Source organism: Xiphophorus maculatus, chromosome 4, assembly GCF_002775205.1.
Source record: "Xiphophorus maculatus strain JP 163 A chromosome 4, X_maculatus-5.0-male, whole genome shotgun sequence".
Classification (NCBI taxonomy): domain Eukaryota; kingdom Metazoa; phylum Chordata; class Actinopteri; order Cyprinodontiformes; family Poeciliidae; genus Xiphophorus; species Xiphophorus maculatus.
The window spans coordinates 26,385,264-26,412,212 of NC_036446.1; the positions used below are offsets into that span (position 1 = coordinate 26,385,264).

At 39.6% G+C, this 26,949-nt stretch overlaps 2 protein-coding genes across 7 annotated transcripts in view; one reads left to right on the top strand and one right to left on the bottom strand.

Annotated features, from left to right (window-relative positions):
• Positions 1–542: 542 nt before the first annotated feature.
• senp8 (SUMO/sentrin peptidase family member, NEDD8 specific) lies at positions 543–3,467 on the bottom strand. Its single transcript, XM_005807105.2, has 2 exons — positions 3,291–3,467; positions 543–1,947 (listed from the first exon to the last, which is right to left on the bottom strand). Exon 2 carries the CDS (start codon positions 1,928–1,930, stop codon positions 1,265–1,267), a length of 666 nt encoding a protein of 221 aa, XP_005807162.1. The 5' UTR covers positions 1,931–1,947; positions 3,291–3,467; the 3' UTR covers positions 543–1,264.
• A 1,038-nt stretch (positions 3,468–4,505) lies between these two features.
• Positions 4,506–26,949, top strand: part of myo9a (myosin IXA) — a 121,106-nt gene continuing 98,662 nt past the window's right edge. For all 6 annotated transcript variants that reach the window (XM_023332015.1, XM_023332020.1, XM_023332017.1 and 3 more), the window contains exon 1: positions 4,506–4,872. The gene's annotated coding sequence lies outside the window, so the exon portion shown is untranslated. The remainder of the gene's footprint in view (positions 4,873–26,949) is intronic.

Below are 26,949 nucleotides of genomic sequence, written 5' to 3' on the forward strand. Positions count from 1 at the left end.
TCCGTCTAGATTCTGACCCTCATCTGTGCTCTAGAGATTTGGATCAAGACTAAAAAAAAGTAGAGCCCATATAAAATGTCTTAAATTAGACTCCTTTGTGAGTTCTGTCTTAACAGAGGAAGAGTTTTGAATACGTCACTGTATTTGTGTTTGTAGAGTTAATGTCCTCAAGCATATTAATGGAAAGTTAAATGGAAGGAGAAAAGTGTGGTAGAAAATGGGACAGAAGTGGATACCTTTAACATTTCAACATTTTGTAGATCAAAAGTGATTTTAAAAATTTGGTTCATTGCGATATTTCGATGAATTTAAAATTTTCGTTAGCTGTCAGCAATAACCTTCAAAATTTACAGGAATAAATCATTGAAATTAACACTCGGTTTTAGAATTGAAATAAAATCGCTTGTTGAAATCAATGTGAACTGTTTGTTCTTTGTCAGAATTAGTACGTGTTTATCAGTATCAACACACGCTATTGAAAACTTAAAACAGAACGCTAGTCATTGGAAAACATTTAAAACAAAAACTGAAGATAAGTCGGATCATTCTGCAGCCAAACAAGTTTTAATAACAGAAACAAAGAAAGAAAAAAAAAACAGACAGCAGGCATGTCAAAAAAAAAAACCAGAGCGATTTTTACAGCGACTTTTCTGTCCACAAAAATGTGACGACTGCCACACTTATCAGATCAGACTGCATGTGAGATACTATTGGAGAACATAACATACATTCCTCCACTCAACATTGCCCTTTGTTCCAAAAAAAAACACACACACACACTCAGTGGCACAAAATGCTTCCGTCTGACATCTACATCAGGTGTAGAGAGACAAATACTGTTGAAACTGCTGGAAAAAAACAAAACAAAAACGGGAGCACAATAACAACGAGATAAGATGCAGGAGCCAGAGTTCGTATTCACATTCTTATAGTCAATTCAGTTCATTTAAAATGACCCTGAGCAATAATCTGTGTAAACATTTCTACATTCGCTGCACACCAAACAACAGAAAAGATTCAGTGCTTCCTGTTCCACATTCTCCAAGCTCACAAAGCATGTACACATTTTAGGTTTATAGGCATGCTGGTGTCATTTACATACGGTACGTTGCTGTGCATATACACTGGAAAAACATCACACCGCCTCTTCATTTGACTGTCAGGGAAATATAATAAATATGTAGTTACACACTGGTATGCGGGGAGTGCATTCTGTTTCTCCAGCAGTAGGGGGAAGAGTCGGGGGCGCTATTCTGCGTACGAGCTAGGTGAAAGACAGAGAGCAGCAGAGGTCGTTCTGAGCCAGACTCTGGATCAGTCTGCACCACTCGGCCCGCTTCTGGGTAATGTAGGCTGGGGTGATGATTTGCACGGGGAGGCGGGGCGAGCCCTCCAGCCTGACCTTCTCGCACAAGGCCTCGGCGATGCAGATGACGTACATGCCGCAGTCGTAGCTGTTCTGCTGCGACGGGCACGGCTCCTCCACGAACAGCGCCTTCCTGCTGGCGCCGAGGAAGGGCTCCAGCTTGCTGCCGATGCGCCGTGCGTGCAGCGAGTTGCTGCCGTTCTGAGAGTCATAGTGCGCGAAGTGATTGGAGCTGCGGCGGTAGAGCAGGAGGCTCCAGTGGGAGCCCCCGGCGGACTGGTTGGAGTTGTCGTTGACGGCCAGGAAGACCCAGCGGCGGGACGGGAGATCCAGCGGCTCCAGGAAGAGGGCCAGCTCGTCAGGACAGGAGGCGCACTTGATGAACTGGGTGACCTCCGGGCTAATGAAGATGGCCGCGTCGCCCAGCACCCTGAAGCGCTCGTTGGCAAAGTATTCAAAGGCGAAACCGATGACCTGGTCGTTGAGCCAGTAGGGGCCTTCCAGTAAGGACACGTCGGAACGCCGCAGCAGGCTATCCTGGTAGCTCAGCACTACAGGATCCATCCTTTGGCAGTTTCAGTCTGAAAAAATAATAATAATAAAAATAAAATCTGCCAGTTAGGTTCGTACAAAGTAAAAATAGTAACAGGAATGTTATTATCGACGATTCTGCGACTCGTTATGGAAAAATCCCTCTGACAATATAAGCATGCCTTAATCATTATCCATTTATTAATATTAGCAACACAGCTAAGACTTGTTACTGTTCTGACAATCTGTGTTGCTTCCTCCCAAAAATAGGTCAGATTTTTAAATGAATAGAAAAGTTAACAGTTCTCAAGAAGTAGGAAAATCAATTATGGTAGCAATTCAATTTCTTTCAAAACAGCAACTATTTTATCTAAATTTTACCAGAGTTTTCTATTATATTTAGTTGCTAAGAATGTTGAAAAACAATCCAGATAGAATCCATTTTAGTTTCAACAATGGATGTTCATTGTTTTTAATGGTAAAATTACATTTTGGCTCAATTATGGGATTTTTAACAAGTAAATAAACATTTACTTCAACTGATAAAAATGGAGAATATTCACCGAAGATGGTTTGCTGAACATTGCATACCGATTAAAAAAAAAAAGTGGCTGTTTTTGTGTGTGTCTGGTTTTTCCACAACTTTTACAGGTTTAAACATAAATAAAGGGACAATAATTACACCATGATTTCTGATTTTAAAAAGCAGTAGCTACCTTAACTTTTGTTTTCTATACATGACCCAGGTATCGTTTGATCTTATTCTTATTGTTCATGCCGTTTGAAAAGTTGCTTTGAAAAAAAAAAGATAGAAACAAAATATTAAGTTCCTCAACTAATAGCTATGATCTTTATATTTACTTCATTGTCTCCCTCTAAAAACGGTAGGCAAAAGACTGAATAGTTAAAAATTACATTTTAGTCAAAAAGTGACCTTCTGCAGTCAAACAGTGGCGTTGATATTTAGTGAGTGATTCTGTAAACAAAAGTAATGAACATGACCGACGCTGTATTAAACTTGTGTAATTTCAAAGCCTTACGTTTAGCTAAATAAACTTTACATAAACCAACACACATTGATCCAGCATCTAAAAAGGGTTGACTTGATTCGTTCATTTGAGTTTTTGTTAAAAAAAAAAAAGTAACTCATTTTACAAGCAGACCTGGGTGTTTACATCGGTGTCTGTTGGGTCATAAACTCGTATTGCTGCATTGCGTTTAGTTCACGTTCTGATAGCAGGCAGCTAACAGCCAGCACAGTCTAATGTTAGCACTAGCTAGCCAACCGCTACCTCCACCACCTCACGAAGCTAAATAACTAACTATAACCTACAGGACATGTACACCACAAAGTGACAAATTAAAACATGCTTTGTTCGTTTAATGTCCCTACCTTTGAAAGACACATTCAAACAACGAACAGCTTGAAAACTGCACTGTTGTCCCTCATTGCTCTGGCTATCATAAGCCGCATCTGGACAGTTGGGAAGACAAAATCAGAAGCTCGCATCCGATTGGCTCCGTACATCCGGGGATCCGGATAGTGGAGTAACTCAGAGGGTAACCGTTTTTGACAGCTCACATACGCAATAAAATTTTTAATAGTGCTTCTTTTTGATACTTGTATACCACAAAATGAGATTACAGATCTCTCAACTATATAAAACCCGTTAACTGAAACCCTAAATAAACTTAAAATTGACTCATATAGTTCAGTTATCGTTTATTTGAAACACGGGGTGTTTCATTGGCTCCTTCGCGGCCGTGTTACATTTTATTTACTTCCTGTTGTCATGATGTGTTCGAGCTGTCCTGGATAATCGGAATTTCTAAGTTTCAGCCTTGGGAGACGATTTAAGATGAATCAATCAATCAATCAATCAATCAATCAACTTAATAAAAGCCTGATAAAATGGGAAGAAAAAAAGTGAGACAGGCCTTAAAAGCTACTGGAGTTGGAACTTTGTTGTATTTGGAACGATATTACAAATGAGTTCAACATATTCTTAAGTTTGAAAAACGCATAAATTGCCTGTTTTTGAGATGCAAGCTATTGTTATTGATACGAGAGAAAAGTGGTATATTTCTCTTCATTTAAAGTGGTAAAAACCCAAAGTAACATGCTTACATATGCAAGTTGCACTGCAGTAAGTGTGCCACTTGTGGTGATTGCTTCCTTTACATAACCAGTTGATTAATAACTTTCACAAATTTTCTGTATAGGTATTTATTTATTTCCTGTTATTTGCACTTCTGGTGCTCTGTTTCTTATTGAAACACATTAGAAGGACTTAACAACATTCCAATGCATAAATTTTCCTTTTGTGTGTGAATGCATAGAATCACACTGCATTGTTTATCAGAATTACTCTGATATGTTTTCTTTCTTTTTTCCATTTTTTCTTTCTTTTCTTTTCTTTTTCTTTTTCTTTTTTTTTTTTTTTACTTAAACGCAGCTACGTGGCGCAATTCCCCACACTGAGGTTAGAACACCCGAGGTGATTTGAACGCATCATCACTCCGCGTTTGGAGCGCGCTCTGGCTCGTAGTTCATATGGTTCGTCCTCCCTCTGTGATTTCTCCCTCCGCCCATAAGCCGCGGGGACGCGCCTCAGTGTGGCCGCACTGATTAGTAAAAGGCAAAGCGGAGTTCTCAGCGAGCGAGCCGCGGAAAGCTGCGTTTTAAATTGCATTCTTACTACAAACGCGCTCGGATAAAAAAAAATTTTAAAAATCGAGAGAGAAGAGAAATGCAAAAAGTGTTCGCCGCGAGCTTAAGATTTCGAGGAGTTTTGTCGGCATGCGGTGAGCAAAAGAAGGAATAAAAACTACTCAATTCAGCGGGAATGCAGAGAATTAAAATAGAAACTTAGTCATTTTGCGGGACCACAAGTGTGCGTAACTGTGCAGCTTAGCCTGACCAGGACAGGGGAGCTCAAGACTGGCTTTGAGTTAACTTCAACACACGCCTGGAGGTAAGAGAGATGTTTAGTTGTTTCTCGGTGGGTTTTAAACAGCCTCCAGAATCTAATGAATCACCGCTTAAGTCTTTGTGACAAACTTGTTCCTCTCATCTGCACTCATTTGCAACATTGTTTTCAGCTGTCATTCGTTTTGGGTGTGTGTGTGTGTGTAAGAGATAACTTATTATTAAATGATTAGTCACAATTAAAGGCGTGTGTGTGTGTTTGTGAGATGTAAGCAGTGTAACAAGTTGTCTGTTTCTACAGACTGCTCGCTTGGCATCCCCAGATTAAGCCTTAAACACGGGATTGATCGAGATTGTCCACATGCTTGTTTGCATTATTACGCATCGCAGTCTTGTAACCGTGCACATCTGGACAGTCGTTTGTAGTCGAGATGGAGAAACGGATACAAAAAGCTGACTAAACTTTATTGCACAGAGCTAATTAATAACAAAACCGAACTGCTGCATCATCCAGGATCATTGAGACCTGGCAGGGAAGAGGGTGCTGTTATTTTTTTTTCGCTCTTTTTCTTTTTTAGTTTTTGCCTGCAATGTGGTGGGATGGGCAGTGTTTACATGTATTATTTAGTAGAGGTCAGACGGTGCAGCTTATAACACAGTGTAAGCGACTCTTTCTGCAGAGCAGCTGGAAGTGTAAAGTGAGGTCTGACGAGGTGAAGATGCTGAATCATGACTGCGCCGTGCAGCCTGTCAATGGAGGGAGACGACAGCAGACACAACACACCCTGCATCCGAGCATTGAAATGCATCACATTTGATCTCGTTTTTAATATTCGTATATACATTAGGTCTTTTCCAGCCTGTTCAGTTTGCTGAATGTGTAATATGTACTTCCAAATCCAATTATGACTTCTTCTGAGTTGATGTTTTTCTTTCTTCATAAGGACTAGAAAGTACAGGGGGGGGAAAAAGGTTTTGAGTCCATTTCAAAATGAAGGAATTGCAATCTGTGCATTACAGCATATCTGCTCTATCTTTATATAACTCTAATTAAACTAACAAAAATGCATCAAAGTAGATGATTCATGTAATGATTAGGGGGAAAAAATAATTATTTGACCAGTTAATCACTGATCAAATCTGAATAAGGGGTTATTTAAAAAGGTTATTTATTGGTCTGTCGCTACATTCATAACGTTATGGCTTGATTTCTGATTGTATATGTGAAAGAGGAGACCCACCCTTGTTTTTTTTTTTTTCATTTCTCTTTAGTCAGAAAAGAGAACTGCTTTATTATTTATTAAATAGTTTCCTAACTGGAAACAAAAAAAAGCAGCCGCCTGTACGGTAAACCTCTCTCCTCTCCCTTGAAGTTCCTCTGCATGCTGTTTAGATGGGCGCAGGTGACGAGAGCAGAGTGGGTCTGTCCTGCAGGAATGTGGGCTCTGAGAAGACACAGCTGCTGTGAGCATGAGCGAGGCAGCCTGGACTCAGACTCCAGCAACTGGTTCCCCGTTGACATCTGACACCCTACAGGCCCCTGGGTCTGCTATTTCTAAAGGGACTGGCCACAGTTTTCTATCACGCCGGTGGTGTGCGCAGAGATACGACAGACGCCACTGGGGAGAGCAGGGGTTCGGGATATTGGATAACTCTTTGAGTCTCTGCAGGAGATAAATGTTGATGGACAATGTTGGGGGGGGTTTCTGCCTGGAGCAAAATCCTCGCAACTTTAGAGAAATGTTCCCAAGCATTCTTAAGAGGTTATGCTTGATGAATGAAGGTGAACTTTTTCTTTTTAAAAAAGTTCTTGGTTTAAAACTTGAATGTGTTGTGTGCATTTTAGACTTTGCAACATAAGTGTATTGGTTTCAGCACAGCAAAAGTCTGAATGGCTTGCACTTCAATGAGGAGACACAGAGCTGGAGTGAGTTAATTTGTTCATCTGAAGCTAAAAGTTGAATAGATCGTTAATGTATAAAAAGCAGTTATTTCCTAGGATGGATTCACACCAGCTTTGCTTAGTTCACTTTAATCAAACTCTAGATAGTTTGCCTACCCAGTGCTTTTGGTTTGGGGAGATTTGCATACACAATTTAACTCTGATGCAGAAAATGAAATTTGGTTTCCCTGACAACCTGGGTCTCAGTTCTCTTGGTGATCTGTTCAGTTGTATATGTGAATTTCAAGCGGACCAGATACAATCCGAAAGCAGGAAGTGGACTATAATGTAGGATATTCTGGACAAATACAACCAAAACAAACTCTCAAATCTAGCACCAGCAGGAGAAATGGCTTGTGGTTTTCTTTTACCAGCGACAAAAGAGAAATCCTACCACCGCTAAAATCTGAACCCACTACATTTTTGTTTTTTACATTTCATGAAGAGGGAAGTTGCGCTCATGTTGTCTTCAGAGGTTTTCGTGTCGTTTCCTTCTACGGTTCTTGGTGCTGCGCCACCACAGGCGAGATGGGAACAGGTTTTTCAAGGGCTTGGATCGTTTTACACAGTGCAGTGTGAAGCCAACACACCTCCTGGAAATAACACAGCAAATGTTGCAATTTTGGAGACCAAAATTGGTGATAGTTGGTGATACTGGACTATCAGGTTTAAAATCAACCTAAGCTTATGTCCTTTTTTTAATCCTATTATTTCACCTAAAGGTTTTTCAGAAGGACAGAAATCTTGTTTTTCACGAACTTTACTGCTTTAGTTTTATGGTGATTGTTTGAAGTGCAATTAATTGCAAAGGTAATGAGAGTTAACTTGACCTTAAAAATCTAATTTGCTCAAATTGACCTGCTGTAGCATAATTTTAATGATCTCATCATTGGCTCAGGGGAAGTTGTAAACCAGGACAGAGTAGCTGGTATTCTCATCGAGTTAGAAGAGTAGAGCTGTCACTTTTAAAGGGAGAACTGTTTGAAACCATGCTTCGTCTCCTTGTGTCCAAAGAGTTCTACAGGGAAGTCCAGCAACCACTCGGACTCTCCCCTTAGAAGGATTTGACTAAGCGATTCTGCAGGAGGTTCAGGATTGGATCGAGAAGGACTGAGGGTCAAGTTATTTCCTTGAGTGACACTCTTTTCTTATTGTTTGGGACATCTGGAAAAAGAACCAACAGTAAAAGCTCAACCTTAATTTTGTTTAAACACGCCGCAATAAATAAAGAATGGGATCAAAAACTGCTTCAAGAGCAACCTTTTGTGACAAGAATCATTTTGGGGTTGATTTTTCCCCCCTGTACGATGAAGGCCTCTCTCCCAGGAAAAAAGTCAGAACTAAGTGGGCTATCAATCAGAAATCGGCAAGAAACTCTTGCATAAACTTTTATGGACGTCATAAGAAAAGTCAGTAAAACTATGAAATGTTTATCATTAAACTTCTGTATGTCACAGAAACCTTGCAGCTTCATCCAACCGCACTTAAGTGATAATGTTTTTGAATAGCAACATTTCTGTTCGTCCTAAAGTTTTGACATCTGTACAATAGTGAGCTGATGTCTTCCATAGCGTTTGGGTGAAAACTCCTGTTTGCCTAATTAGGTAGAAATATTTTAAACTTAACTTTTATAGAGGAACATACAGAGTTAAACATGGTGGGGCAACTTTTCATCAAACAAACTGCAGTGATGGACCAAATATAAGCTCCTCAGGTCATTATTAAGTTATTAGGTTGGTGGTTAGATTGAAGAAGCACAATTAAACTTTGATCTAAACCTGTGGAAAAAGTGATAATTTGCTTGTTTTCATGCCCATGGCTTGCTTTGCATGCCAATAAGAGTTGTTGTGGCAATAGATTAGTGTTGGCAGACTGTGACTCTTTCAGATCTTTTATCGTTTACGGACTATCAATGTTAATGTTCTGTTTCATCAGGCATGAAATACAAATATTGTGTGTGGAGTCAGTTTGTCTCTTTCCGCTTCTTTCACAGCCGTGACAGACAGAACTATGACGTATTAAGTACTCCATGCTATCACTTTAAGAGAAGTTGTGAACATAGTGTTAGTCATGAGTAAAAATTGCTTTTGTGAAACAATGAAATGGCTTCAGGTTTTGTCACCTCTTACATCATCTCCTGCCACCCTGTCAGACCTGATGTGTGGCCTCATGGTGAATGAACAAACCAGATGCCTTTGTAGCTGAAAATGTCATTGAAATGTTTTCCAAACCTCATAAAAGTACAAATTCTCATAACTGTTTTGTAATATCTTGTAAAGTATTTTCTTTAAATATCAAGGGCTGTAGCTGTTGTGCTAACCCTTTGCAATTTGCTCTTTTGCCAAATGCATGCTTTTCTTGGATTTGGCAAAAAAAAAACAATGTAAACTTACGTTTACTTTGCGCTTGTAAAGAAACTAGATTGTACCCATGCATATCTTACCATGAGGTGGACAATATGGACTTATAATTTTATCACAATATTTTGTTGTACTGTTATAATTATAATAAATGTGGTGTTAAGAACTATTTGTTGCTCCTTTTTTATGTAACTAAATAAGAAAAGGGAGTAACACTGAAGATTAATTGCATTTTATATTGACAATAAATCAAAATTCTTTTGACTATGATAAACGATTTGTTAAATGCCTAGCCCTAGTTTACCAGGTTATTTCTTTTGCTGGGTAAATTATTTGATTAATAGTTGATAAACATTAACCCTCCAGCTGTCTTAGCGCGATGCTCAGGAGGAACACGGACAGTTCACGGACAGCCGGGAAGCAGGGGGGTTGTCCCATCAGCCTGTTTCCGAAACCACACACAAAAAACATTGTGAAAGCGCACACAGGGTCAGTATGACCCCGTTAGACCGCACACAGAGAAAAACTCATGGGTTCTAAGTGACCCTGTCTTTTATGGCTGTGGGAGGGTTAATAAAAATGTGGTCCAGATCCCTGTTTGGCCAGTGAACATTGACCATAAGATAGCTATGATCATCTTCTGATAGTAGACGCTCATGACAACATTTAATTAGAAAGGCCATCTCTATTCTAGGATGCTCTCTTCAACCAGTGCTTGAAGACAGAAGAGCTCTAGCTACAATAACATTATAATAATGTCTTCCACATGCATGAGACTGTTTTAGAACTGGAGAGCTTCCACATTGACAGACATCTGCATCCTTGGTGCAGAAAGGCATGTAACCACAGATCCTTCCTTTCTATTCTGTTCTATTACGGAAAATTCTGTTAAATCCAAGTGGTATTAACAAATGCCAAAGGTCTTGTAATAATCGGCTCTGAAACAAATAATCCATTAAATAAGCAAATCTTCAAAAGTACTGCAACATTTTAAAAGGGCAGAGTGACTAGCACCGGTCTAGAAACATTGAATTTATGATTACAGCAGTTTGCTGTTCTCTTGTAAACGGAGGCAGTGAACAACCTGTTACCAATTCAATAAAATGACCCCATCTTCATCCCCAACCTGTTACTTTCTGAACTTTTGTTTTCTTATGGGGAGGTTGGTTAAGAATCACATGCTGTTTTGCTCACATGATCGGGATGTCTCTGAATGGTGGTGTGGCTGCATGATGGGGTTGTGTGGCGTAAGTGATTGGCATGCCATGAAGTCATTAAAGAGGAACCTGCTTGTGTTGCTGCACAAAGCTCCCCTTTCTTCAGCAGGCCATTATGTGAGGGAGACTTTGGCCTCACAGGCTTCCTCACATTTTGCATTTCCCCTCATTAACTCACTGTGGCTGCTAACAACGGTGGGAGGGAAACATGGAGCAGAAAGTGCCTTGCTTTTTCTTTCTAAATCTAAATGTAGCCAAATTGTTATTTAGAAACCGAATTGTTTAAAAATAAAAATAAACACTCTTACCAATATTTTGATGGGCAGGTCCACACTGCTATTTGTGGGGTATGTATGTTTCATCGTAATGAGACAATACAACACTGTAAAGGGTCAAATTCAGTGCTCTACAAAAGTACAAACACATTCTGCAGTTCATATATATATTACTTCAATTAAAGTATACTGAATGTGCAAATCCAGAAGCCCATCTTTTTTTCTATTTTTACTTTGTTCATGCTGTGTCAGGTTGGAAAGTGAGCATTTCTGAGGTTTAGCTGCTATGAATTTCTCCAACTTCTCCAGGGTTACCTTGGGTCTCTTGACTACATTTTGGAATAGTTGTGTAATTTTTATGCCCTGTCAAAATAGGTTGACTTACATGTAGAAATGTAAATTTGGGCCATACTTCTTCCATTTATGGATTGGTTGTACAGAGCTCGTCTCTACATAAAACAAGGAGGTATAAAGGTATGAATACTTTTGCAAGGCCTTGCACAAGGTCTGTTTTGAAATTATTGCAACGGTAAGCAGCAGCTGTGCATGGTGTTTAATGGGTTAAATGTCAGCTGCTCATTCAGATGTTCCCTGTAACCAAAGCTATATTTTGCTGAATTTCTGCGTGTTATGTTACAGTGGTGACAAAGCTGCTGGCCCCCCTGCAGCCTCTCTGCACAAACATGACAGGGCCCATGGGTAATCCCCAGGCATGTGCTGCTGTGCTATGATGGACAATACTGCCCATTTGTTAAGCAGTCCAGCCATGACACCACTCACATTACCTGTTCAGTTTTTGTTTATTTGCATGTAGGAAAATAAAAATAAGAAACTGCATGTTTAACCAAAAACCAATTTGACAAATTATTTAAAAAAGTTTTTTTTGACACCGATGCCAAATAGCATAAGATATTGAAGTTTTGAGTAAATGATATGATGCATTGAGGTTAATGTCTGGGATGGTTTAGAGTTTTTCCTTCACCATTGCTCTGTTGGCTTTATCTATTAGAAATTCTGGCAGTCCACAGTAGTCTGTTTTCTCTCAGAATCAGGCAAAAAGGGGAAGAAGAGTGGAGATAACTGAAAGAAACTGATAGTAAGCAAGCCTTGATAAGATGGATTTTGAATTTGGCCTTATGTTGGGCTCAATAATAGCAGGCATTCCTCTTCTGCCTCATCTAATGCGTAGTTACTGCCGTAAATGAGCTGATAATATTTGATTTTTAGAAGTTAAATTTCAGGTTTTTCACATTCTAGTGAAAATTAGATTACATTATTTAATCAGTATATTTGGCATTGGGAATGGGTATGCAGACCCCAGCTCTTCCCTGCCAAACCAGCGCTGACAAACATGACCTCAAGTCCTCACACTGCATGCGGTGGGCAAAAAGGGAGGACACCTCTCTAATGTTGCATGGAGTAATGAGGCAACTCCTGGAGATTGCCAAACTGGGGTTTTAGTCCCAATTTAAGCTAGAGAACCAAAGGTTGTGTTATGTATGCATCCCTGGGAAAGCTTACTCCAGTGTGTTGAAAAGGAGTTTCTGACCAGTTATCTGTTAGATTAACTTGTGACGTTTGTCCTGGATGTGAAACGATAGACCACAAGGAACTGCTTCACAGGTGGTGGGAGTTCAGTTGTCCTGCTACATTTTAAAGTGGAGAGTCACAACAATGTCTCCTGTGTCTTGTCCTTGACCCTCAATAGAATATGGTGCTTCAGTTTCTTTTAAGGGCTATCCAGTCCCTCCTTAATCAGAACAAGAACTGTGGCTGCTTCCTTTGCACAAAGTCAAGCTTTTTACTGATGTAGATTAAACTCTGGCTGCCTCTCGTCTCATATCCTGCTTGTGGTGTTCAAGGACAGAATCTCCAGCTGTAGTTATGGAGATGGTTTCCTCTGGGTTGGGAACCTGAGGGTTTCATCTCGACTCTTTAGAAGACATGATTCTCCTGGTGTTTTCAAGCCCCAACCTTAAGCATACACTGGAGGAATTTGTAGCTGAGTGTAAAGCAGTCGTGATTAGAATCAGCTGCTCAAAGTCAAAAGTTTAAGGTGGATTGTTTGTTCCCTTTTGGTTGGGAGTGAGTCTCTGCCTCAAGTACAGAAGTTTGAGTGTCTTCTGTCTTGTTCGTACCAAGATGGGTTGATAGATTTTGGCCTTGTCTCCATTCTACTGCGTTGCAGGCATAGTCTGCCATAGAAAGAGCTGAGCCAAGAAGGAAGAATCTTAGTTCTTTGGTCTGTCTACATTCCAGCCCTCACATGTGGCCTTGAGATATGAATCAATATCAGAAGAATGACATCCAGGACACAAGCAGCTGAAGAGCTCCATCATCTCAGAGGAGTTCAAATTAGAGTCCCTTCCCCTCCACATCGAAAGGAACCTGTTTAGGTGATTCAGGGGTTTGATTGGAGCCTCCCTTTAAAGTTTTTCTAGCATCTCTGACTGGAGGAGATCTGAGGGTAGGCCCAGAATGTGCTGGAGAGACTGTATTTCCCATGTAGATTGGGAACACCTTTGGATTGTGTCCTCATCCTGTCGGTGTAAATCAAATTTCTAACAAAGTATAGTTAACCATTTTGTTCTACGTTTTGTGGTGGATTTTGAACAGGGGAGCAATGTAAGACATCCAGCTGATTTAGCTGTGCAAGTGGAGAGTTCAAGCTAGTGTGAGCTCAGCAGGACTTCATGTGAAGGGTTGGGCTGTTCTGACCTTCTCAGCTGAAACAATAAAGTATTGTTCAGAAAGGGGGTTAAGGAGTTTCTGCAATACGCCTGTTTCTGTGGATTATTGATCTGCTTTAGTTGAATAAAGACGTGAATTCAACAAGTAGACCTACATTGGCAACAAGTTTGTAGCTGTGGAATGTTTTTAGCATTTGAAGGTTATGTAATTAATTTGTTGGAATATCCTTATGTGCAACTCTTTAAGTGTATTCAACATTAGACTGTATTCTAAAGTAATCTATGCAAAGTCTTGCAAATATACTCATACCTTTTTCAACCTTTCCACATTTTGTCCTGTTAAGTATGAAAGAAAATATTTTTTAGGGCTTTTGCAATCAGGTACAGGGTTGTTATGGGGCATCCTTGGCTTACATTAATGCTTAGGTATGCGTTAAAGTAAAGTACACATAGCTGTTTTGCTTTTTTCATTAGAACAATGGAAAGATGAACTATATTGTTCATTGCTGGAGGCTTATTACTTGCCTTGTCTTGTCTACAAACTCTTGACTCTTTTTCACACTTTGCTGGTGCAATGGCTCGATGCATGAACAAGAGAAGTCAGGATAAATAAAACAATACCTTACTTGTGTCTGGAGTTGTCAGAGGGTGTTCAATCTAAGGAGGCAATCTTCAAAGAAAAGATCTTACAATAAACTCTCAACACCTGGATATTGTTTAATAATGTCTATTTGAGAGATTTCCTTCCACCATGAGCCACCATATTTGTGGTTTAAGTGCAGCTTTTCTTCACTGTATCTGCCTGTAGGCAGATTATGTAAAATAAACCATCAGATCTTCACTCTATCTGTTCCCTCACTACATATTCTCACCAACATCTTCTGTCATCCTCCCCTTTGAGGCAGGCAGCCAAATTTGCGTTATCATCGCACAGCAGCTCACCCTGTCTCCGTGGGCTGCGGCTCCGGCTGAACCACCAGGCTCAGATTTCAAACGGCCTCCGATCTGCTGAGGGCAGAAAGACGGCAAGTCATCCCCCATCCTCAGAGAAGACGGCGAGAGCCTCTGTAGCGCGCCCCTGTAATTACAGGTCGGGATTCTTTTCCTCGTAATACGCTAAACAGATGTGCTCAGGATAATTCTGCAGCTCAGACCCAGCCTTACGCTAGATGTCCTGTCATTACTATCAGCTGACAACCTCAAAAGTGTGCACTGTGCTTGCTGTGTGTGTTGCTTGGATTAGAGGTTTGTTATTTTATCGCTTTGCTCCAAAAGATGATTAATGTCTTGACCTTGACAATGACACGTGAACCTGCTTTCTTTGACAGGGACCTCCTTGTTCACACCTTAATTTGTGATGATGAGGCATTTTATGAGCAACTATAACCAATGTTAGCTGAGTTAGCTGTGAAAGACTTGATTTATTTTAGCATGTAGAGTCTATTCTAATCTCAGTGCCTTCTAGTATGTTTTCTAGTTGGGTTTTTTTTGACAAAACTGGTATTTTGACTGCTGGTTTAGAGATTACTGAAAGTTTTTGTTAACTGGATCAAATGTCTTCATGAACAGGACCTGAACTCTGCATAATCTGAATCAATGATATCAATCAGAACCTGTAAAAGTGGTGAGAACGTGTTGGCTCCTTTGTCACATAATTTGTCTGTCAGATCCACAGACAGAAATAACATAGAAATAACAATGTTTAAATCAAGTTGTTTTGGTTTTTTTTAATGAAAGGGGCAACTAATCCAAACCTATCTAAATTGCCTTGTGTGAAAAAATGATTGTCCCCTAAACCTTGAGTCTCCCCTAGCCGCAAGTTTTGGGGATCATCAACCTGTCGTCGGGCAAAATGGACGAGCATTAATGTTCCTTTTGCTCAGCAGTGGTTTTGATCTTGGAACTCAGTCCATTTTTACCAAGTTTTTTTCTAATGGTGAAGTTATGACCACTGACCATAACTTGCAGTTCTTTGGATGTTGCTCTGGGCCTTTGTTGACCTCTACCTGGGGTCATTTTGAACAGCCACCCACTCCTGTTAATGATTTCTTTGGAAGGAAATTATTCTTTCTGTCTATCCTATCACTTAGACAAGAAATACTTGTTTTTAAAAAAAATCTATGAATTTTTTTATTTTTATAACATTCCACAGTGGAAAAATGACAGGCAATGCACTATAAGACAAAAAAGTTATTTTTGTGCATATAAACTTCTACCTCCACCTGTCCTTCAAGTTGATATTCTCCGTTGGTAAAACATCTGTGCATCAAGTACTTCTTTACAAAAGCTTGATTCATTATACATGTAGTATTTGGTACATCATTGTTGATCTCATGTCATTTTCATCCCATGGATTTTTGTTTGTTTCTGTCTGACTTCCAGTCCAGTCTACCGCTCAGTACAGCTTGACACAGCATCTGCTAAAAGGAGACTGTGTGTATTTTTAGTTGTGCAGAGAGCCACCTCTGGGATGCTTCTGAAACATGCTGTGTCTCCACCGTCTCGAGTGACTGTGATCAGCTCAGATTAATGCAACCCAGCTGCTCCCGGTGGAATTCTGCCTCTGGCCTCCTTTCTTTCTTTGGACGTTCATATCAGACTCTGCATATGTAACATGGCTTTTTACATCCATATGTAAGGCAGTTACACGAAGTCCAGATTTTTGGCATCTTTTAAAACAGAAGTGTAACCACTTTTTCTGTTTAACTTCCAGGGAACCTTTAAACTTAAAAAAAAAAAGTGTCCAAAGAGTAATTGTTGATGCCCGCCGTCTGCTGGAAAACTTTATTGCAGGGTGGTGCATTTTCCCACTCTATCAGCCAAAGGACTGTCATATTGATGTTTCCAGAGCTAAAAGGGAGTTTGAAAGGGAAAACATTTTTCCATTCACTACAACAATTAAACATAAGCATGGGGTGAGCCGAAATCAAAAAGCTTGTCTTAGGTTCAACATTTCAGCCTAAACCACAGTTTCTACTATACCTTTTTTTTTGTTGCAATTTTGGGGGGAAAAATTGCTAAGTGACACTGAAAAGGATATGTTGGGGGGGAAAAGTGGTGATGGTAGTTTGAGAACAGAATAATCTATTAATATTATTCCTCATTGGCTCTACAACATCTTATTTTTAAGATTACAGATAAATGGGACAAAAGTCAGTGCAATTGAAGCAAGTAATGTTAATCTCGGTAGTTAAGTTTAATTTTGATACGCAGACTTTAATGAATGACTTGCTAAATTTAGAGGTAGTTTTTAAGTAAACATGTTTACTGTGCAAAAAAATACACTATTTGCTACTTTCTTCATCACACAGTAACACTTAAAGTGTAACAAACTAATAGTAGGCTATCTGTTCAGGAAGCTAGCCTGCAGTCAGCAGCTTGACAGACATACTGCATGTAACTTGCCAACTATAGTTTTAAAACCGAGTTACCATAATAAAATAACTGTCTGTTTCATGACCAGAAATGTTTCCAAACAGCCAAACCTGTCTTTCTGGTCAGCACAGAATAGGTGTAGCTGCCTTCACTGAGCAGGCTGACCAGGAGTGTAATATATTACATGGGAGAAAATTGTGTTTACTTTGGTATTTTCTCTGGTATCTTCATAGGACCAGTACCATTCTTTTTTTCTTTTTATTCCCGTCTTTCCATTAATATTCTTAAATACAGCACTCTATGAGCAGCCAACTTTTTCAGATTTGGTCTTTTGTGGCTCACCCTCCTTTTGCCGGTTTTCAATGACTGTTTTGGACAACTGTCAAGTAATCGGTCTTTCCTGTGATTGTGTAAGCAACAACAATGTATGTTAAAAATTGTATGTAATTGTTTCCTTTTCTGAGACTGAAGTTTGCGTTTTCTTTTTCTGCAAGCTCTACTCACTGAAATGAATAGAAATAAACATTTGTGTCAAAATAATTACTTAAATAATTTAACTTAAGTATTTTAATGATACACATATTTGTGTTGATCAGTTTGGTACATATGGATACATCATTTATAGCACAGTTTGTTCTGACAAACACATTTGACTTTCTTATAGAGAAAGTTAAAACCTTAATCATTTAGGTAAAAACATGAACTTTATTCAACAACAACGGCATGATGGTGTCGTATTGTTGAAGCCCCCACGGTGCAAGCACTTCCTGTTTCACCCATGGCTGCTGTCGTTGTCCTGGGAGTGGACATGGGAAGTGGAAATCTCCATGGTAACAACGGAGGAGTGGTGCTGTTTACTTTGAGCGGTGTTCTTTTGTACAAACTCCACATTTTTAATCATTAAAATACCTGGTGGCTGCTTTAATCGCAGTACATGATGATTGAAATATATCTGGTTTGCTAGCAGTTTAAAAATTATTTTTCACAACTTAGCAAAGTGGGAGCTTAGTAAATTAGAAAGTTGTTACAAAAAGTCAGGTTTACAGAAGAAGGAAATGGATATTTTAACGTGAGGGTTTGTGTTTCTTTCAAACCCGTTTGGATTTGTGTAGGTGGTGCTGAAATAAATCCACCAGTTATTTAAGAGCTTGTGACTAAACTTTGCTCTTTCAATTTGTTTTTAGCTAAATTTGGCTAGTATTTGTTTTATAAAATTGGATTGCAAAAGTTTGGCCCTCAAGATCTAGTTCTGTGCTGAGGTTTATTGTTTTTGTCGATTCAAGCCAGAAATCTGTGTTTTCCTCCCGTGTTGTCCTTGGGACTTCAGCTGCACTCAGTTGATTTCCTTCCTCTGTTTTCTCCCTCCTCTTTCTTCAGTCAACAACAATGATTGGAGTCTGCGTAGAAAAGACAGCCTCGTAGTTTAGCAAGCACCTTTGGCACTTCCTCCAGTGTCATATTTCCATGCTGGTAGTGTGTCACCTGCTGACGTGTGGCCAGAGGAATGCGGAGGGAGTCTCCACCGGTCCGGGCGTCCCCGTTCAGAATGACCTGCCTCAGATATCCGCTGCACCGCTAAGAGGCCTACAGTCATTTTTAATGACTGTAGGCCATTAAAAATGACTTGTTGCGACTAGTCATCAGGGCTTCTTGGTGACACCTACAAAATGCTGGAACTGTGACTGGATTTTAATTATCTGCTGTAAACTGTTTGAGATTAGTATTTCTGCAGTACAAAAAGTCAAATCTGCATCATTTCTTTAGAGGATAAACAATTCTATATGATACTGTAAGGTATGGTTTCCAGTTTATTTTTTAATATGGTACAGTACTGTGGGAAACTGTGACTCAATGGGAAGAGTAGCCATCATGCAATCAATGCACTTAACTCCAAGCTGGTCAGTGAATGTGACTGGGCGAATGTGGCAACAGTCTAAATGGCTTTGATTGGTCAGTATGACTTTATATGTATATAGTGAACCCTGCCTATTTGTGGTTTAGAATTCCCAGAGTCACCTATTTGGGAATTTTTTGTGAAAATGCATACAGATTAATCATGAAAAATTCATCTGTTCATGGATTTTTTATTTTTTTATTTTTTGCAGAGCATATCTAAAATATTCAGGGGAAAATGCAGCTTGGGAAGCTAAAATTACTAACTCCCACAAATACCAGGAGTCGACTGATAATGATAATACTGTATGACCATTAATATTATCATTTAGTACATTCACTGTTGGCTAGAGATCCACCAGGCAATCAACCAGAAATTATAATCAAACAATTTTTTTTTATCAGTAGGTGATTATCAATGTTCTACGAGATAAATAATTAAAATTCAGATTAGTATTTTTTCTTTTTCTTGTGTTTTGTAAAAACTGAAAACTCCCACGTTTCATGTGTTTTTCTTGTGTATGCACTACAGCCTCTGCGAGTGGAAAAGCTGTTGTTATGAAATACTTTGGGATTTTGATAGGTTATGAAACTCTTCATGTCAAACTTGTCGCTGCTGACACAAAGTGAAGGCAAACCACCAAAGAACGTTAAACATTAAATGTAGCCATGTTTCGGTCTCCTTAGCAACGAGCAGAAACATTTCTTTTTGTTAGGGATTGACTCGAGTAGTTTTCTGCCTCGAGCAGCCTATTACCAAGTCAGATATTTTTTTGCTGGAGGTATGCAGTCTTCAGAATAGCTTAGTTTGTCTATTTAACTTGTTAATTTGTTTCCAACTACAGCTCAGTAAACCCAATCAGCAAAAAAGGCTTGCATCTGGGAGCACAAAGCTTGGACTTTGGACCAATGGAAGAGGGTCATGTGGTCGTTGATTCTAGATTTGCCCTATTTCTGAGTGATGTGCACATCAGAGCAAAAAGACAGGTAACCCTTGTGCCTACTGTACAAGCCTGTGGAGGGAGTGTTATGGTCAGAGGTTGCTGCAGTTGGTCAGGTCAATAGTCATTGACATTATTTGCCTAAAGGTGAGGCTCACCTGATAACCTGAATCTACTGAATAACCAGGTTATTCTGTCAAGAATATTCTCTGTTCCTGATGGCACTTGAATATTACAAAACAACATTGCCGTCGAAAATGAATGCAACTTTTTTTTTGCACAAATCTGTCATGTGAAAATGTTTGCAGATTGACTATATCTGGATTTATAGATTTCCTTATATGCATATTCTGCCCTAAGACACTGCAAAGATTGTTTTTTTAGTGGGTGCAGTTCAATACTGAAAGTCAGTATGTTCATGAGTGAAATTTTGTAAAGTGTTACTACCACTGCAGCTAATAAAATCTCTAATAACAATCTCTTTGTTTATGGTAAATTGTTGTGCAGAAAAACAGATTAATACTTCTGGTTCCTCTCTTCCCGACTCTAGAACTTCAAAAGAAAATCGTAGTCTTGATGAGGCCTAGCTCTATTAATACATTGTAATGATGTCAAACTGGTTTCTACTTAGTAGGAAAGGTGCAGCCAACAATATCAAATTTAACAGTATCACTTTGTTTTCATCTCATAAGTATCATCTAACAATTAGAAATTTGTTGTTTTTCTCACTTTTGTTAATTTATCTGGATTAGGATTTTACAGCTTATCAACAAGGTCAAGCGGGAGCAAAGGAATAACATGCAGCCAGCCAAACATTGTGCGGTGCTTGCAGAATTTGCAGCCGTCAGTCGCTTCCCCCAGCATGATCAGATGGGTCAGAGTCGTGCTGTCTTAGTTGGGTGCCTGTGGTTGGTTATTGTACTTGTCTAATGTGATTGCATGTAGTTGTGAGGCAGATGCATCACAGCTGGTCCAGAAAAGTCCTGCTGGTGTTTTGTGAATTGGACAAAAATCAGTTTCAGCTTGTGTTGGAGGAATTATCAGGAACATCTTGTGGCATATGGTGGAGTAGTGCCAGGAGAGCCTCCACTGTATTAAATAATCATAAAGGCTTTGTCAGACTAATTTCTCAGCAATATGAGTGCTTGGCACTTCATTGTCCTCTGTCCAAGTTGATGCCAGACTGGCTGTTAGAATTGCTCTTTCCTCCCTTCCTCCCTGCTTCTTGCTCTCACATTCCCACAGCTCACATTTCGGAAGACTAACATCCTATCATTTCTGTCCGTCTCTGTCTGATGCTTTCTAACATCTCTATTCTTGTGGTCCAGCCTGCCTGCCTGTCTGTGAGCTTCTGCGTGTATTTTCCCACGGTTCATTTTGTCTTCACTATTTTCCATCTTTCAAAATTCAGTCTTAGACGGTGTGTCAGGCGTAAGCCATTGCTTCCTGGTTGTTTAAAATTGACCAAAACGTACACAAAAAATCTTTGTAGTGATTAAAACTTGGATATCAATGAAACAGATTTCTTACTTTTACCTTGTTACTTGTGTCCCTAATGTTAGGCTAATATTAATCTTCACATCTGACACTAATATCCGTCTTTAGCAATTGGATCACATTCTGGCAGCTATGAATAAAGACTAAAAATACTAAAAATGTTTGGATTGGGCCTGCCAGTGCTCACTATGGACAACACAAGACTGGCAAAATTACTCCTCAAAAATTAAATCAATCTGAATCTCAACCAAGCTGATGTCTGAACATGATTCAACATAATTTTGGAGTAACATGAGCCGGACAGCTGTTGCTTTCCTGTATGTTGGTCAGCTAATAGCGCACTCAGGAATGTGTGCTACGGGAGGAAGCTGGAGTACCCAGAGAACCCACACAGACAGAGGGAGAATATACAAACTGCATTCAGAAAGACCACAGCCTGTTGCCTTCCTGCAAGGCAACAGGGCAACCAATTGCAGTAGTTGTGTTCAACAAAAATTGGTCTTTTCATTTCTTGTTCTTTTTTTATGTATCAAAATTGACTTTTTAAAGACAGTCCATTAGATTTTCATTCACAGTGAAAGCTGCACATGGACTTAAGCTATAAAACATTATTAGCCTTTAGTTTTACATACTGAAAACTTCCTCACAAGTGTCTAACAGAAGCACTTAATTCGTTAGCGCCATCACTCAAAATGATTGATCCACTTTTTAAAAAAAAAATTAATACATCACAATCAATACATCATTCTTTTTTAGACCTTTCACAATGTCCCTGGCTGTAGTTCAGTTTCATTAACAAATCTGGTGCTAAAAGTGTTATTTAGTGTGGTTCCTGTTTGTTTAGTTTCCTTTTGGTGAGCAGCCTCTTGGGTCTAGTCTTTTGTTGAATGTCCTTGCTAACACAACCAATTTATCCAAGCTGTGGGCTGGTACACTCTCAGTGGCTGGTTTATAGAAGTGGAATAAATAAAACCCAGAAACTAAATTGAGATGTTTTACAACATAACAGACTGCGTAACACTATGATCTGGCAGTGTAATCTCCTGTCACATACGTAATAAATGGCATTGTAAAAGCTCGTAATCACAAATGATACCTTAGAAACTTGAAGAGGACATGTGAGTTTGTTTTACTACAAACTCTTGAGTGCACACACACACTCATACAGAGAGCGATGTCAGTGACAGTATTCCAGTTTTCAGGATGACCTCATGTTATAGAAAGCTGACCAAACTCGATCCTTAACACCGGTGTAACAATGGCTGGCATTGTGGAGCCAGATAGTTACACTTCACTGCAAGCGCCCAATAAGGCTTCATTGACGATGCTCAGATGACAAAAAGAATGCAGAATCTTCCTCCTCCTTTTTCCATCTGTGTCTTTCAAACTGACTGTTTACAAGTTTGTAAGCAACCTTGCACCTAGAGTTACTTGTTTATAACACTGAAAAGATGCCAAAGAAGAAAAAGATGAGATGCATGTAATGACAGTGTGATATCTCATTGTTCAGCGTGTTTGTTCCTACTGGTCTTCTTTTTGTAAGGTAGTACATGAAACCTGAATATCTAAAACATTGAATTAGTCAGGCAGGCTTCCTTGGTAGCAAGCTTACAGGTGGCTGTTTATTTTAGCAACAGACATGCTGAGAGCTGGACGATATGATGTATATTGTAGCTAAGCAGTGTCTTTTTTTCCCCCTCTCCCCTGTCTAAAAAAATGTCAAAACAGCCCACTTTGAATTTATTCTCAGTGTAAAAAAAAAAGAGAAAAAAACCTTGGTTTGGTTGACATGCAAAGTCATGAACCATGGAAACTGGACTAACCAGTCTTTCAGATATGTGTACAAATGCTGTGATTTAACACCTACTGAGTGTTGTGTGTGTTTATGGGTAAGATTATGAGTAAGGGTACAATTAGGTTTAGAAGAAGGCCTCTTCAATACATTTGTTACTCGGTGATGTTAGTCAGCCCAACTAAAACTCCTCATTGATTCGGTCAACAAAGCATTGTTGACTCAAGTTACTTCCTTTCACACTTTAACATAAGATTGTAAAACATAGTTAATATAATTGAATTTTATAATTGGTAAATATCAGCTATTGTTTCCGTAATTTGCTCATGGTTAAGGTCGTGCTGAGCCTCTAATCCAAGTTCTGATAATTGTCCCCAGCCTTGTGTTTAACAATGATAGCATCTGACCCAAGTTTAACTTTAACAATACCTCAAAGCAGGAACTCTCCTCTTGTGTGATCGTGATCTGCAGATCCAATATTTACCTCATGTGAAATCCAGCATTGCTTTTTTCTGGTATGTCGAGATTGTATCTGCCCTGATCTGCTGCGTCTTGAGAAAAGGGGGGTGGGGGGAATCTGCCATGGCTGATTCCAGATCAGATAACTCTACTGTGGTGCCTTAACGCTAACCATTCATGTCATGTAAATGGATCTGTTTCTGGTTCAGTTGTGTGAGGAGAAAGGAGTCGGGGGAGAGGCCTCAGTAGGTTTCCTCTAGCTGTGCTCCGTCTGCTTTTTCTTCCTTCAGGACCCAAACCTCCCACTTATCTACACCAAACCTTATAACATTTGGTGGGTAGACACGGCCATCAGGTGACATGATGTCATACCTCAGAATATTTTCTTCTTTTTCTCAATCTGCTCTTCATACTTGCCATTTTTACACGATTATGGCACAGCATGGAGCACTGTAAATTAGATGCTTTTTTTTTTTTTTGCTTCATGGCTGAAAGACTGTAAGGTGCTTGGATCCTTTTGCTAAAAATCATGCCCAAATCAACATCCCTCTGGCTTCCTTGACTATTTGTATGGGATGTTTGTGCTGCTGTTCATTAAGGCCAGATTTATGTAGTTTGGCTTCATCTGTCCTGAGAACCTTGTTCTACAAGTTCTGTGGTTCGTTCAGATGCAGATTTGCAAGCTCAGGGCGTCTTGTCGTAGTCTGGGCTAAGCTGTGGTTAATGTGTCAACACAACACTGGTTTCGGATACCGTTTTAATGGTTACCGAGGTCAAAGGTTGGTTACTTTAAATAAAGTATGAAAAAACTTATGAAATTTTTCAGAGAATCTAAATGTTAATGAAGTTAATGTCAGGCATTTGCAACTTGAAACTTAAAAATAAATAAGACTATTTCCAGTACACTTAGTCAGCTTGTTTTATTTTTTCTTAGTTTTTTAAAATTTAATATTACAATTACTGACTAAGTACATTTTTATATAAAGTATCTTTTGCTCATTAAAACATCTTTTTTGCACTTATTTTTGAAATTGAGTTCTATGCTGATCTTTAATTTGCCCAAACATCAACAAGTAAAACAAAACTGCACAGACAGTACACAGCGGCATTAGATTTTCACATCTTTACATATAGTGTGATCATTTTCTGAACAACTGTTCTGATTGCACTGGAGCGATTGGTTGAGGTTCTGTTTGAAGGTAAATAGTCAGTCAGTGTGGTCCTATGCGGTGCAGCTCTGACACAACCCTAAGTCCCCCCTCCCTTTCCGTTAAGCAGGGAGCTGACCATCTGTTCAGGACAACAGGCTGTAACTTGCCGCCTGAAACACTCACACTCGTATGTGCAGACATAGACTGAAAGCTTAATCAGGAAGACAGAGAGCTCTCCCACTAGATCCTTCACTTTAGCATGTCTGTATCAAAAACTGCGCTATTTAAAACAAAGAAAAGTTTCTTTCTTTGCTTTGGTATTTCTGCATTGATAATAACACATTGTCTTGTGCAGCATTTCAGTGTCATGCGGGTTGTAGCAGAGTTGCTGAGGCAACACATGGCAGGTTGGATAGGGGCCGACAGGAAACTATCTGGACTAGGTGCAGCATTGTTGTCATTTCCCTGTTGGAGCCCTTCATGGTTGTCTGTGTGCACGAGCTATTTTTATCCCCTCCTTCATCTCGATTTCACGTTTTCTGCTGCGGTTGGTCTTTAGTAAAGTATATAATTGGTTTTCTTCAGGTGTTCTTAAAGACATGTGAGCTAAACTCCTGGTTTACTTATGCCAGTAATTATTAGACTTTATAATGGTGATAAGGCATTCAATAAAACACACGATTTCCAATATGATGTTTGGTAGTGGAGGCAAACATTTGGTCGCAACTCCAACTTGACTCCACCCTCAACAGACTCCAATATGCTGGCAAAAGTATAGCACAGGAAGCAGAAATATGTTTTTTAGATTATGAACAGTAATCACATGACTCCACAAGAAAAAAAACAAACAAAAATTATAGTTATAAAAAAACATTAAAATGCCGGTTGTAAGTTTAAAAAGTGATAAATGATTCAAAAGCCATGACATTATTAAAATTTCTTTCAAAAAAAGAAAGAATAAAAGATGGTTGACCCAGGCAGACAAAATAAAGCACCAGCTAAGGTGTTGACCATCAGATCTGGGCTCCTTTCCCATCACTGAAATCAAAACAAGGACAACCAGTGGCTCTCAGCTAATTGGAAAAGATGAAAGATGCGTTCAAAAGATGGTGTGTGACAGGCTGGTGTTTGCATTAAATTCCTGGGATCCCTGCGTACAGAAGCGCCCTTCAGTTTATTTATAACTTGCTCCGAAAGCCAGCTCTTAAAGTACAGACAAGGGTAAATACAGCTCATTTATGAAAACATAGTCACTGGGGGCGGATAACATATCACATGAAAATGTATGCATGTGTTACTGTGGATGGTGTATAATTGCACAGGTCTTTCCCAGGCAGATTCCAGCACATCCTGTAATGCACTGAACATTTAAATCTAATGATGCATAGGAAAGTAAGGTCTGAATTATAATAAACATTTCTTTGTGAAACAGTTTTTTTTAATCTGCTGAATTATAGCTTAAAGTGTTAGAGATCATTGTAAAGTAATACAGTGCTTCATTCACAGAAGGTCGGAGCCTTTCCAATCAACCCCAAAGAACGTTAATCCTCAGTTATACTCGAATACACTGCTTCTCATTGTTATCCAATGTGATGCATGAATTTGCCATTTGCAACAAATGTTTCTGCTGTTTTACAGATGCTGCAAAGAATAAAATAACTATTTATTATTTCATTCCGTTATTGTTGGTGACATTTGTGTGACTGATCTTTCTCCAGCGTGATGATTAAAATTGAATCAGAATGGCAGAGAAATCTCCTCAGCAGCTGGGATGTTTTAATTTAACCCCGCCTCTTCCCGTCTCTGTCTGTTGACCCCCTGCTCTCCGCATGATGCCCCGTCACTGTGTGTTAAAGCGGGAACTTGTGAATGGCGTGATTGTGCGTGGCGCAAAGAGGATGGCAGCTGCTGCTGTCGGAGTCTGCAAGGAGCTTATGTGAGCATTCGCAGTGGGTATGAGTGTTAATGGTTATCCCACTGAGCCTGATGACTTATCCTTTATCCAGTGTGAGTCAGTCTCCAGCAAAATAATATGACCCCTTAGCAGATTACATAACAGCACACGAGGGCCACGTGTCATAATATGGTGCATTTCGTAATCTGGTGGGGTGGAGTGGGCTGCGTAGAAATCCCAGACTGTAAATCAGTTTAGAGAAGTTCATTCATTGTACAGATGTTGAGATTGTTGTGTGTTTTCTCTAGTGGCCGGTCAATCTTTGGCCCGACTCGGAGACCGGTCCCGAGTCAGAGGCCGGTCCCGAGCCAGGGGCCGGTCCCGATTCAGAGGCCGGTACCGATTCAGATGCCCAAGTATCTAAATCCTTTATCGGTCCATTTGAACTTTACTTTATCTTTTAGCTGTGCTGGGCATTCCCCTGATACCATCATTGCTACTGATTTACTTTCGTTACTCGCATACCCAGAGATACTCCCATATTCTTTAAGGCTTTCTAGTAGAGCTGGTACTGACCGGAGTGGTTCTGTTAGGAGTACTAATAGATCGTCGGCAAACAGTGATATTTTATGTTCCA